Source organism: Balearica regulorum, chromosome 12 (genome assembly GCF_011004875.1).
Source record: "Balearica regulorum gibbericeps isolate bBalReg1 chromosome 12, bBalReg1.pri, whole genome shotgun sequence".
NCBI lineage: Eukaryota > Metazoa > Chordata > Aves > Gruiformes > Gruidae > Balearica > Balearica regulorum.
This window is the reverse complement of record NC_046195.1, coordinates 8,618,710-8,633,209: the sequence shown is the minus strand read 5'-3', so window position 1 is coordinate 8,633,209 and position 14,500 is coordinate 8,618,710. Positions and strand designations below refer to the sequence as shown.

General features: G+C 36.9%; 1 protein-coding gene across 8 annotated transcripts in view; it reads left to right on the top strand.

The window, feature by feature from the left end:
• TCF12 (transcription factor 12) overlaps nucleotides 1-14,500 on the top strand; it is a 174,268-nt gene that overhangs the window by 61,259 nt on the left and 98,509 nt on the right. For all 8 annotated transcript variants that reach the window (XM_075764046.1, XM_075764042.1, XM_075764044.1 and 5 more), the window contains one exon: nucleotides 1,163-1,265. In XM_075764046.1, coding sequence (XP_075620161.1) covers nucleotides 1,163-1,265 — 103 coding nt within the window. The remainder of the gene's footprint in view (nucleotides 1-1,162; nucleotides 1,266-14,500) is intronic.

The window sequence follows — 14,500 nt, the reverse complement described above, 5'->3', positions numbered from 1 at the left end:
GCCTGTTTCAGCCCCATTAATGTTGTCTTGAATGTGAGCCTGCGGTCTGAAAAAATGATACATGTTCAGTGATTGATGATTTTATAGTCCCAGGGCGTTTGGGATGGTTTCTGGTAGCTGTGAACAATTTTCTTCCCTCCTTTAATTAGGCTTGAGCTTTAGGTTTGTCTCTACCAGACTCAGAGTGGAGTAAGTGGGAATTGTAAGAGAAGGTTTACAAAATGTTTTTCTAAACTTTGGCTACAAAGGAGGTGCAATTTTGAGTGCCAGGTCTGTCATTTTTTGGTACAGAATAAGTGATTCGGTGCACATCTTATCAGTCTGAATGGCAAGTACCATATTCATGCCTTTATATGGAAAAGCATTGTACAAAAGAAAATTTTAAGTTACTGAGTTGGTTAAATAATATGTACATCCTTGGGCTTCTGTGTTTTCTGTGTCTTTACCTCTGGCATAAGCTTTTGATAAGGCAGTGTTTCCTGACTGCATAAGGGTCACTCCAAGCCTGCTAAGTTGGCTAAACTAATGCTAGAAGAGTGTAAAAGTGTTTCAGTTTGAATGCTTGTTTGCAAATCAGGTAACAAAGTTGTTTGTTTAATCACTATCTGGAAGTAAACCTTTTGTCAGTGAGCTATGCTGTTTAGTAATGTGATAGTGTCAAAATGCCTATTAATCTGTAACATTAATAGCAGGCTGCAAGGGGAAATGGAATTTCTTCTTCTCATTTGCACTAACATTTTTTCCTAATGTCAGTGACTCTTCATGACCTTTTTACTGTGTTATTTTATTAATGCAAACAGAAACCTTAGGGGGAAAAAATCCGTTGCAAGTTCTTCAGACTAATTTTACTCTCTATGATTAACAACACTAAGAGGATTCAAATATCAAACTATCTCAGTATTATTCAATTTTTAGAAATACTGCCCATGAAGACACAGCTTATTAAGAAATTATGGGGTTTCTTTTTGATGGGGGAGAAAGCAAAAAAAGGGAGAAAGTAAAATGTGGGTAGGGAGTAATGTCTGTGAGATAGACCCAAAAGCCAACTTTGTGATTAATGACCAATTGTGACTCTGCACATTTAATTAGGAAAGTGTCATTACACTCAATTAGCAGGGCTGCCAAATAATCTGTTTAATACTCTGGTCTTTTTTTTCTCTAGGGTTTTGCAGACAGTCCTCATTACAGTGATCACTTGAATGACAGTCGATTAGGGCCCCATGAAGGATTGTCCCCGACACCTTTCATGAACTCAAATCTGATGGGTAAGTAGGTAATTCTTTACGAGTATCCCCTCAAAGCCTCTTTGGTCAGAAAGAGACATTTTTCATTCCCTTGTCTAGGCCTGACATGTCAAGCATCTGGAAGTTGCTCTCATAGCAACACCGACTTTCCTATTGAAATCTTTTTATGTGGGACACATTCCTCATAAATGTCATTTGTCCAGGACATTTTAGAAGGAACCACCTAGATTTGCTCAAGTTGATCTAGAAAGCTGATGTATTTTGATTTGATTTTTACATTTCTCTTGTAAATTCTAAATTATTTTAAAGCTGAATTTTCCTTAATGTTTGCTGCGAAGACATCTATAGCAATTTTTAATTTGTGCATTTAAAAAAAATAATTTATTTTTCTAACACTATTGAATCTTGGACTACTTTCCAATTTACTTTGGGCACTTCTTCAATTAATAATTTCAGGGCTTGCTCTTATTTTTAGTTTTCTAATTTCTTTGGTATTTGTTGTATTAGAAACATTATCACTTCTAAGAAATAGATGCAAACTCCTACTTTTGTAGGCAAATGTTGTTACTGCTTCCAGGACTGTCGGTGTCCAACACTTTCTGCTTTTGAAACTGGAAAAACAAAGAAGCAAAATGTATATTATGTTGTGGGCTTAGGTATTGAAAGCTTTTTCTTTGTTGCCTGCACTTTTGTGTTATCTGAAACATGTTTATGTATTGATGGCATTGTCTGAAACTCTTCTTCTCCCTATTCCAGTTTGGAGCATAAAAATGTTGATTTCAAAATATTTGTTGTTTGGCAATACATGGTTTGGGGATTCCCCCCCCCCCCCCCCCCTTGTATCTTAAACTTAGGGATGACTCTGAATGTTTGTTCTGAATTTTTACACTTTCATTGCTTCGTTTATATATTCTGCATCTTGGAGACATGACCTATTTTGTGATCTCAGAATTGTCCTTTTAAGACATAGCCATGGTAATCTAAGTGGATTACCTAAATCCAAATCCTGGTGGTCTGCAATTTCTTTTGGAAATCTTTCTACTTTGCTCAGTCTTTGTTTACTACTTTAATTTTCTCTGAAATAGAGGCAGACAAAGCACAGCTATTGCTGAAAACAGAACTTCATTTAAACCTTCATATATGAACCTGAAAATATGTAATTTTAAAATGACCATCTTTGTTTAGAGAGAGTATATGTCAATTGGTCAATAATACTTATATCTGAAAACAATAAAACATGTAGCTTCCCTTAGTTATTTTGATAAAGCCGAGTAGAGCTTCCCTTCAATACTGTTTCAAATATGTTGTCTTTTTTTTTTTTTTTAAATACAGGAGACTAAAAAGCCAAGTTACTTCAATTGCTTGTCCAGTATTTTGATTAGTAGCACATATGGAATGGCTCTAGGCTTTGTGGCTGGTACTGATTTTGTTTTATAAGAATATATAGCAAAGCTTGATATTTTTTTAAATTTGTATTACCAAAGGCAAACTATTTGCTCATGCCTTTATTTTGAGCCATCCAATTGTTAAACAATATATGCCATTAAATATATGAAGAAAATAATTGGTGCGACTATGTTTCTTAGTTTTTCGGTTTTATTGAAGAGATGGCTAGGTGTTTCTATTAGACATAATAGAATTACATCATTAATACAGATTTGAGAAGAAGCCTCCATTGAGATTGTTTTGTAGAGAAAATAAATGAATTGCAAGATGTATGTGTGTGTCAGTCGCTTACCCAAAGCAGCTGTAAACTGAAATAGTTTCATAATGCTGTATGGCTAACAGTTCTTATGGATTTTATTTTGTGGGAACAATAGTACTTCATTTCCTTCTCTGTGCAGCAAAGAATTATAGAAAGCTTTCAGTATATATCTCTGAGATGCACAGCTCAAAACTCTAAAAGTATACTTTTAAAAGTATTCCACCTGTGTTTTTTGGATTGTGAAAACAAAAAAAAAATCCGGTTTGCTTTTTTATGTAGTACCACTATCTGAGTTTATGGGTTTGAAAAGAAAAATGAGATTTCTTAAGGGTTTTTTTAGACAAAAAAATGTTACACATTTTGTTAATATGAAATTGTGGACATGTTCCCATAAACAGAAGGAAAACGTCCATTTTATTAGTGTCTGTAGATGATATTTAATGCATCAATTGATTATTCTGTGATCTTCAGAGGTTAAAAGGAGATGGAGGCTAAAAACATGAACTTGAGCTTATAGGAAATATCTCACTAGGGTAAAGTGAGAAGATCTAAGAAACTCGTCCCTTCCCACCATTTTATCATGACTGAAATACATCTCTCAAATAGTTTAAAACTAGTTAAAAAAAAAAAAAAAGGAAAGAGCAACAACATATTTCACCGTTGCTGTCAACACTTAAGAGCACCATTAAAAGAAAGAATTGTGTGTCAAGGGGATGTTGTTATTTTGTGTATTATGTTCAGCCGTAAGCATATTTGCCTGAAGAGATAGCGGATTATAAAGTGCCACTGTCTTTCATGATGGAGCTCTCAAACATTTTAATGATCTTGTACATTGCAAAAGAGAGAAATTTTGTCTAACAAGAGTTGATAATGATTCAATAATGAACAATTTGCCACAGAAAGATGCATTTCCATATTCATTTAGATATTTTTTGAAGTGTTTTGCAGAGGAAGTAAAGCTATTATGTTGGATTGGTTAGTGTTCTTCACTAATGAATTCCAGAATTATCCTGTTGATTTTTTAGTATAAAAAAAGAAGGGCTGTTGCTTGTATTTTAAGTAAAACTACTGAATCCTCTCGGCACCAGCATAGTCTGTTGGTATCCATAGAGATATGTAGAAAATAAGGCTAAGATATATTGGTGGCATTGTAGCTCCATTTAGACTTGATAATCTTTGCTTATTCAACACTTTCTGTTTTAATTACATTCTAGAAAACTATTCACAAGGATATGAGATTCTTTTCTCTGTAATTATGCTGCCTTTTAGTACTCTGCGCTTGCAAGTAGAGGTCATTTTTTGCTAGGACCCTTCAAGCATGTGGTATTGTATCTTCTGTTGTTCTGTTCCCTGGACTTTACTCTATTGAGCTTTTCTACTTCCGCTTACCAGGAAGAAAGCAAGCAGATCACTCTTGAATATAGCGTAAAGGGGTTTTTGTTGGTCCGTCTTGAAAATTTGAAGTGGGTGACTTCATTGCTTTTGTGAGTCTGTCTTTCCACAAGAGGTATAAAGGGTAAAGGCAAAACTTTTGTGTTCCAAGTTCATCATCTGTGTACTACACAGTTCCACAAGCTGGTACATGATAAAAAGTCATTAAAAAATTTAGTCAATCGTGAGTGAAAAGACGATGGTTGAATATAAGCTTGCCAGGTTGAAATGGGTCCCTTGAAGTAGAAAGAGAGATCATTCTTCCAAGTGTTCTTTCAAGTATACTTCCTTGTTTTCTCATTATTTCTTTAACTCACTGCTTTACAGTTTAATTGGTTTAAATTTTAGAGCTCTGTGTGTTCCTGAGCTAGCCACAAGGTTTGAAGACATATCAACCAGGATAAATTGAAACTGTCATAGTCAGAAACTCTGAATGTGTGGGAATGGAGGATTTTAGATCATTTGCATCTTCCTGATTCACCCACTCACTGACTTTAGCAGACCAGCTGCAGGGTAGTTACTAGTTTATTTCATATCATCTGTTGATGTTGTAACACCTCTGTTAGTATCCTAGTGAGGTGATGACCCTGCTCCTCTTCCTAACAAACTAACTTCTGCTTCATGCTCAGTATGGCCATGATATTCTCTTATGGCCAGCATTATTAAGAGTATGGAGGACCTGACAATGCAGGGAAGACACACATCAGTCAGTATTTATGAGGGAGGGAGTAGAAGCTTGTTACAGTAATTAGAGCTATAAATTATTCAGATTGTTAATCAAAATATAGTTTCTTATACTCTAACTATTTATACTGTGAATATAAAGGGTAAGCCTGATTCTTGTCCTGATTGAAATAAATAGGTGAAAGAACCAAACATAGTACTCACTAAAGGAAGCAGAGAAATACGTTTTGGTTTTTTTGCAGTGTGACTTCCTTTAATGTTGGTTGTACTTGATGTGCTTGAATCACTTGGGTGGTTTGTCATCAGGCTTCACTAAAATAGGATTTGCTAGTAAATGACATTATATATATACACACCATTTATTTTACCCTCTATTAGTGTTTAACTGTCTTGTATGAGTGTAGCAGGTGGTTAATAAGCGTGTGCTGGGTAGAAACCGCTGTGTGGAGCGAAGGGCAGCAGGAGCGAAGAGGTGCTTGATGGGTTGAAGCTAAATTCCATGAATTTACAACGATAGTCTTTTGAGCTACTGTGAAACTAAAGACTAATTTTTGTGGATTAATATGAGTGACTAATGTCTGGATTGGGATGCCTTCTGATTTTAGAATTGCTGTTCACTTAATTGACTTGATTGTCTGATTGTGTAGCTTTGTAAGAATGGCTGTGCTTCTGCCAGTGCACCTTTCAAACTAGTGAAAATACTATGTCTAATTTCTATTGTAAGTTAAGCACTCTGGTTGGCTTGGATACAGTGGTAAGTATTTTTAAAGATCAACATTAGGGGCATTTTTTGAAGCAACGTGGTAAATAGCTGAAGCCTCTGTAAGCTTTCCAGTATTGATATTGTTCTCGAATAGGTGATATAAGCCTTTTAAACCTTAATTTGGGAAAGCTTTTTCTCAGTAAAAGAAGAATCTTTTGAACTTTAAATACAATTAAAAGAAGGTGTGTATCTGAATTGTTTCTCAGTTAAAAATCTAACTAATCTTCAGGAAAACTGCTAGTTTTCTTCCATAGTAAGCCCTTCAGTAAAAGAATTTTGGAATTGAAGAGATAGAGCTTATTTTCAGATGACTTTATGATGGTGAAGGCAACAGTAGGAAGCAAACAATGGTAAATAGTTATTAAAATGGCGAATGTTAAGAAGATGTCGTTATAGTTTTTGCTGAGAATCTTGTTTTAATTACATTTTAGGAAGGGAGAGGGCAGATGCGAGTAGTGAGTTGGCAGACCTTGTATTTGTCCAAAATAATAGTTAGATTTCCTTGCACTGCCTTCTGTACTCATTACTAATTTAACACATGGAATAAAATAGGCATCACAATGGAAATGATCTCCAGAGACATGAGTAATGGCAAGATTGAGCTGAAATAATTTTATATGCAGTTACATCGGTATTAACTTGGAGAATGGTGGGGACAGAGTATTTTGTATCCTTCAGAGAATTCATTAGGAAGAAAGAGGAAGATATTAAAAGAAGAAAATGACAAAATAGGGGCACAACAAAGATTATGACAAGTGCTTCAGTTCATGTCATTTTAGGAGATGGGCATTTAGGAGTAGGACAGTAAGTTGAAAGAAAATTGTAAAAGGATATCTAATAAGCTTCTCATAGTGCATAATTATCTGTCAAATGTTATTGTAGGCTAAGAGTTAAAAAAACCTTTTCTTAGTAAAAGAGATGCAAGGTCATCCACAGTTACAATACTTAGGGGTACTGGTCTCCTGCTCTAAGACATGGGTCCACCACAAGCCATAGATCATAAACTTCCCATGCTGGAAAAGTTCCTTGAAATTTACTTTACAGTAACTGGCATCATGCAGTTTCACAGCATTGTGTTTACATTTTATCAAATCACTTCATGTTTTAGTTATCAAAGCTAAAAATATCAGGATGCTGACTCATCTATGGCTACTTTTCCCAAAGTAGGTGCTGCCATTGCTTCACCCCAGTAAAGCTTCATGTTTTGTTGCTTCAGATAGACTTACAGTTTTTGGGGTTTTTTAATTCATTTTTTCCCTAATCATTGCATATATTGAATCTGGCAAAGGGAAGATTTACATTTAAATTTCCTTCTAAGAATGTTCATTTTCCTTTTGGGGCATGTCATTGTGTTTAATTGCTTGATTGACGCTGGTTTTATATGATATTATAGATTGGCTAAAAGCCTAAGGTGAATTTTGTAGTATTTTGGGTTTTATAATGAAAATTTCAAACCCAGGGTGAAGTTTTAAGTTATATTTCAAACATTTCTTCCTCTCTTCCAGATAATCATACGTATCATTTCATATACAAATATATAAAATCTCCAGAAATAAATTGAAGTGTACAGTCTCACACACACCCCTCCCTCTCCCCCCCCCCCCTTTTTTTTTAAATGGTAGAAATCCTCTTGTTCTGGGTGTTTCTGTATCTGGCTCTGGCATGGTGTGTTGGGCAAAGGAAGGCAGGCTCTCATCAGTTGGACCTGTAAAACCTCAGACCTGACATGGTGGTTGCTGCCAGTGCAGAGCTGCCGGGTCTGCAGGCTGAAGCTTTCTAGAGTTGCGATGTTTTGTATCTGCTGGTATGGTTTCAGATTTATCTTTCTTTTTCTCCCCCCCCCCCCCAGGTATTGCATTAAATAAATTCCACTCACACCAAAGAATTGCTCTCATCTGCTCTTCATTTTCCTTTTGTGAAAGCTAATGGGTTTCTGGGAAATTAAATTACACAGTCATTTAGTGACAGTGCTAAGTGCAGGGCATTTTTACCCTTGGGTTTTTGCTCACAAGAGTGTGTTAGGCTTAGTTTTCCCTTCTGTTTACAGTAATATTTCAATCAAATGGCTTCCCTAACATTTCTTTAAATACAGTAATACCTCAAGGCTTTCCATAAATGTAGTGGGGAGCTCGCGTCCTTTGTAACATTATGCTGTAGCAGGTGTCTGCTTGTGCTCTCCCCCCTGTGGAGACCTCCATCTTATTCCTAGTTAGCAGCTGTGGCAGAGGGGCCCTGACGACCCTCCTCAGGTGGTGCTCAGGTGCGGGTCAGCCAGGTAGGCACGTGGCTGCAGCTGCCTGCTCCCCTGCCTCCCCTTGCTGTGCCGCTGGCCGGAGGCTGGCCCTGCGCCTTCAGCGGCTCCCAGCACAGGAAGGTGAAGGGGGGGAGCAGGTGCACAGTGGCCAGGCTTCTTCCCTCTCTGTCGGTGATCCGCTCCCTATGTGAGCGTGCCGGAGCGTTGAGTGGTTCATCCTTCTTTTATAATCTCCAAATCAGTGTTGGGGTTGTTTTCAGGCTTAGTCTGCAGGGCTGTGGTTCACAGAGAAAAACAGAAGGGTTTTCTTTCTGGCAAGTAAGGAAATGAAGAAATCTGTACCTGAAAATCCATCAGACTATATGATTTAACATCGTAGTAGGAAGAGCTGCCAATACTTTTTCACTGGATACTACCAGTGCCACAGGTACCTTCACAGGACTCATAGGAGTCTCTGCAAACCCATAGTGTGTCCCACAAGCAGAACTTGCAGTTCTGCTGGCTCACGAGCAGTAGTGTTGCTTGCACTGTGAGCTAATGGGAGAAAAAATGGAACCTAGCATTAATCGTGTTGGAGGAAGACGACATGTTGCCTTCTTCAAAAAGGTCTCACACTTAAACTCAGAATTTTTGTCATACTAAGTACTTCTGAATTGCCAGTGTGGGAATTTAAACATGCAAGTCTGTAGCTTTTGCATTTTGAAATATTTTAGTTCTGATAAAATTTATTCTGCAAAGCTTCGTTTTTTTGTTAATGCAGTCTGATACATTTGAGTGTTGATTTATTCACAGTGTACTCTGCCTCTGAAAAGGGGAATAAATAGTAATCTGATGAAATTTTTAAGTCTTGCATTTCCTCTTTGTTATAACATGTCAGTTTAGCTGCTGTAGGGTATGTTTATCTGTTACAAGGCTCATCAGTGCATGAAATGCTGAAAGGGCATATTTCTCTCCTGTGGTTCGTGCCATCCCTGGGCACTTGTAGATGTGTTCCAGTGGATGGGATCAGCTGGGTGAAGCTGTAGGATTTTAAATTTCAGTCTGTCTGAAGGCGCCAAGCTCCTTTCCAGGGAGAAGGGAGGAGGGGGTGATTCTTTCCCTTACTGGTGATGTAACTTCCTCATGAGGCAGTTGCTTAGGGATCTACATAATAACTATTACCCTGTTCAAATAGGAGACTGTAGAAAGCTCACTGGTGATTAAAAGATAATTTTGTAATTTTTCATGGCTTGTCTTTGTTTTGCAATAAAGATGTTTGCTTATCGCCAGGTGCATAAAAATCATTTACTTAATCTCTATTTCATTCCATTAATTTTTTTTTGTTCTCACATGCATGTAGCTGTAGCCTGTCAGTTGCTAGCAGTCCAGTTTTTAATAAATGCAGCAGCCTGTATCCAGTGATTAAATTATGAACTGATCAACCAAAATGTTGTAACTAGGCTGCTTGTGCCAAAACAAGTGGCTTTTGTGATTTGGGGCATTATAGTATTTGCATTAATATGATTTGAAGTTGTTAATGGCTTTCTTTAGAGACTGTGTTTTAGTGAGTGAAATGTTTGTTGCTGCTGGAAACCTGACTTTGTTTAGATACACAGATACCTCAGAGGGGAAAGCAAAACAGATGAAATTGAACGAGTGAGCCTATAAAAGAGATAATTTCATTTTTTTAGGTGCATGAAGGGTTGGACCTCTAATACTATCGTTTTTGTGAGTTGCCTGACCGGCTGCTGCATTTTGCCTAGAGTTGTAAGCTGCTGTAGGTGTGCAATGCTTCAGCTGTATAGTGGCTGAATGGAACAAGTATCATCAAAAGAAAACCAAATTTTTCATTTGATTTTGAAAATAATGTCTGGACGCTTTCACTTCAGTCCAATGCTGCAACAAAGCTTTGTTTCTGAAAAGTGGGTGAAAGATTTTCATGCAAATGTGCCAAAGACCCAGAGAAACTGCAACTGGTATTGTTAACCGATGGTAATATCTCGGTTTATTTGCGAGGCTTTCTTGGTTGCTGTCTTTTTTATGCTTTTCTGAAGGCTAACAGCACTGTGGCTTTCAGATGTGTGTTCAGCTTCTGTCACTCTAACATATATATGTATATAGGAAAGTCAGCTGAAAATTCTGCAGAGTTATTTCTTAGGCATCCAGATGGAGGGTCACTTTGAGAAATAGAAACCTTGTTAGCCTTATGTGTGGAAACTTGCACCAGAATGGCATTTGGTGGAGGGAGGGTGCTGTCTGGTTGGGGGTTTGGGTTTGGTTTTTGGGAGGATTTTTTGGTTTGTTTTTTTAAGATGCTCACAGGGGTCCCCCATCTGAAGATGAAATAGGAGAGAGAGTTGATACATCATTTTATGTGATGTTGTGTTATATACAGGATTAAAGAAACTGACAGTATTTGGGATTACTGCTACTGATTCCTTTAAAGAAAGGAGTAGCCTTAAGTTCAGTGATGAAATAAAAAAAGGTTCATTGAAATGGGAGTGGGGAAGAAATACAGCAATTATTATTGAAATAAGTTGAGACTGATTTTATAGCTTTTCTTAAAACTGCTAAGGTCTGGCCATGACGCTTAAAGGTAGTTGGGAACCAAGCGCATGAAAATGTCATGTGTAAATGTAAAATGTGTAAATTCAAATTTGGATTGTACAGACCATATGCAAAACCAGTACTATCATCAGTGTAGCCAAATTTTAGTTTACTTCCCAGTGTAATGGGAACCTCTAAAATAAGCCTGGCATTTAAGGCACAAATGCAATACAAATAAGGCATCTTGCAATTTCTTCCCCTTATACAGTGGGGCAGAGAAAGCAGAAGTCTTGAGAGTAATGTGTGACTTGTTAACAGTCTTGCAGCTTCAAGGCTGATCCCTGGGGTCTGCATTGAATACCTAAGTGCCTGACTGTATCATAAAAAAATTTGTATCATGTTTAAAAGAAGTTCTGCAGAGATACAGAGTACTGCAGTTTTAAGTAAGTGTTCTGCATCTTAGGAGCAAAGTGAGGTTTACTGTACTATTTTGCTATGATAAATAACACTTCTGTTTGACTGGATTAATTTCTTTCCTATGACATCATTTGTTTCGCATATTGCTAGTCTATTGCAAGCTGCCACTTCAGGTTTAATTTATTTATATATTTATTTGGAGGAACTTTCCAACTTAAAGTACAGGCTGATTGACCTGCTTGAATAAAGATTTACAAAAATTGGTTCCTTACAGAACCATATTTCTTAAATATGCCTTACCTATCTTAAAAGCCACATTGCCTTGTGAAATATTGTAGAGAATCTTCTGATCATGTCACCCAAACTTCAAAGGAGTTTGCGGAAGCTCATATGTGTGTTAAACTATAGAAAGCATTTAGCACACCTTAATATTCTACCTATCAGTTCAAAAATGAGGATTTTTTTGCACATTTATAAGTTTTTTTTTCTTTAATTTTAGAGGAGATTTTGTTTCTGTATAGATGTGTTACATTATTATACAGCTTCAAGTGTTGAAAGATACTGCAATTGGTACAGATATGCAAGATCAGAAACTGAGCTCTTGCTTATTTTCTGGGATACAATTCTGTCTTACTTTGTACTTAGAGAAATGTCATCCTTTCACCTGATGTGAATTAAATCTTTCTTCTCAATGATAGGTGAGGTGATATTTTTTCAGCAGTGCCATGTTCTGTGGTGAAAGATCTGCTAATATATTTTACCATCACTGAAACAATTTTTTTTTACATCTTCTGGGATTGATATTTTTAAGCTTAAGATAAATGTCACTAGCATTACTAATGTTTAAAATATTACTTTATAAATAACAAAGCTGAGAAATCCACATACCATTTTTTTTTCAGGTGTCTGAATCTATCACTTTTCTGGGTACTTTAGGTTGAGCTATGAGAGCACAATCTGAAGTCACTCACGCGTTCATGCAATGCTCAGTTTGCCTTGCACCGCTATGTTGTTCTTGCCCAGCTTACTGGGGGCTTGGGGGTTATTTTGTTTTGTTTGATTACTCAGAGTGGTGAGAGGAGGAGCGATGATTGGCTTGCCTTTCTGGTGCTTGGCTGCATTTCCTTTAATTTTTTTGTTCACTGCTTTTATTCATCAATGACAATTTATAAACAGTGCATGTTTCACAATGATTTCAGCCTTGAGTGCCAAACAACTGTATGATTTTGTTCCTTTGTTTGACAGCTATCTGGCACTAAGCCCTGTGCACAATTGTAATGAATATTTTTGTCCAGTGTATGTGTATGTTCTTTATTTCATTTATATTTTTGCTATTACATTAGAAACTTATCTTCCTAGAAATGTGGTTCAAAAGGTACATGGTAAAAAAAACCCCCAAACCAACAACTTTGTAAAGCTATTAAACGAACTGAGTATAAATCTGTTCCTCCAGTATTTTGGGGCAGGAGTAAAAGGAGAGGGGCCAGAAGAGATATACTGCTGGTTTTGGTTAGTTCAGTGGCACAATTGCAAACTATGAAAAGGAATATGGTTTGTTGGCAGAAGGAAAAAGCCCATGTGTTTCTCTAGTTGGTAACCATTTTACATAGGATAGCTTGCATATGTATACACAATAAACAACAGGCTTTCAGCAATATATTCAGAACAGAGTAAAGGTAAAGAACAATTCTTTAAATACAGAGGATTTTCTGTATTGATTTATCTCATTTTACCTACATAGAAAATTTGGAGCACAGGTGTCTTGAACTCAAGATACTGACTTTAGCTGGCTTTTTACTGCTTGGTTGACATTCTGCAATATGAAGGCGGCAAGCTTCCCTGTTGATTGTACTCTTCCAAGTTTGTTTTGTGTGCTGCCTCCTCCTCTTCCCCCAGCACAGACACATCTTGGTCTCATGATAGAGACATAGTGCAAATGCCAGTAAACTGATGTGAAATAAAACACCAAATTGAATGGCAGTGATTCATTGGGAGAAAATGTTATCTAGGTGCCGGTAACTTTTTTTTTTCTTCTTTTAACCTTTTAAGCATCATTATTCCCTGTTCATCAATTTCAGCACTGCTATTGAACTGAAAGCTATGTTTTTAAAGTTGCCACTGCCTTTCTATCCAACCTCTCCTATTTTCTTGATGGTGCTTTTATTGTGCTTTCTTGTTTGTTAATGCCACACAATTATGTGTCATTGGTCCAATTTATTTCCTGCAAAAAATGCCAAAACATCAGAGGTAGAAAATAATGTAAACTTTAATTTACACTAAAATCATCAACAGAATCATCTGTCCTCAAATCTGTAGAGTATAATTTTACTGTTTACTGTGTGGTTAAACCTGTATTTTTGTCCCCTGAATGCACCCATCTGGATCAGTACACTGTTCCACCTGAGCACTTCCATCAGGCTGGCACTCAGCTGCACTTTGGGATTTTTTTCCTGTCTTTACCTGGCTTGTCTGTCTTCCTTGGGCTGTTGACTTTTCCGCCTGTTTTAAGAAAGGCCATTTTTTGTGGTTTTGTGCAGATGTGTGGCTCTTTGTAGATATAGTTTCTTTTTGCTTCCTTCATCTTAACTATAAAGAAAATCAGAGTATGATCAGATTTAAAACTATTACTTACAGTATGGTACTTACTAGGTTATAACACCTGACTGTTGAAATTTAGAGCATATCATTCTTCGCATTCACTCTGTTTTTTTTGTGGTTCTTTCTATATGCACCTGTTACTGGCCAGTGCTCTTGGTGGGATACTATGGTAGAAGAGTCTTTCTTCTGTTCCAGTGTGGGTCTTTTTGCTTCTTTGTGAGACATTTGTACATTCAAACCCAGTATCTTCTAAGTGGTCTTTAAATGCAAATTCTGGAGAGAGGTGCTGTGTAGTTACAGTAAGTATTCTCCTTCACAGGACAGATTGCTGTTCACTAGATTTGGAAGATCAAAATTGTTTGTTCTCATATTGCAGTGGAGGTGTAATAATGCATTCTCTGATCCTCTGTCAGAAGAGCTAGAAGTTGTGGTGAATGGACAAGAGGATAATAAAAGCCACTATAGGAAAATAAGTTTTAAAGTGGGAAAAATAATCATTTATTGATGGTCAACTTCTAAACAAACCTGCACGGCTATGGCTTAGTTACATTGGAAGAAGGAATATGAGCCAGATGTTAAAACATCCTTCAATTAGACTCTGACAGAGTGAGTCTGAATGCAAAATTAGTATAAATTTTCTGTTAGGTCAACAGGATCGGTTCAGACATGCTGAAGGGGAACTTGGTAGTTTTCCGCTGCAAAAAGCAAATTCATATACACATTTTTAGTGTCCAGTATTTTGTTATTTGAAACATGTCCTTTTTTACTGACGCTTCAGAGATGTGCGTGGATGCTTTTCAGAATACTTGATCCCTTGTAGCATGTACCATGCTGCTCAAGGCAAGAATCTTTAGATGTCACAGTCATCTTGCCACACA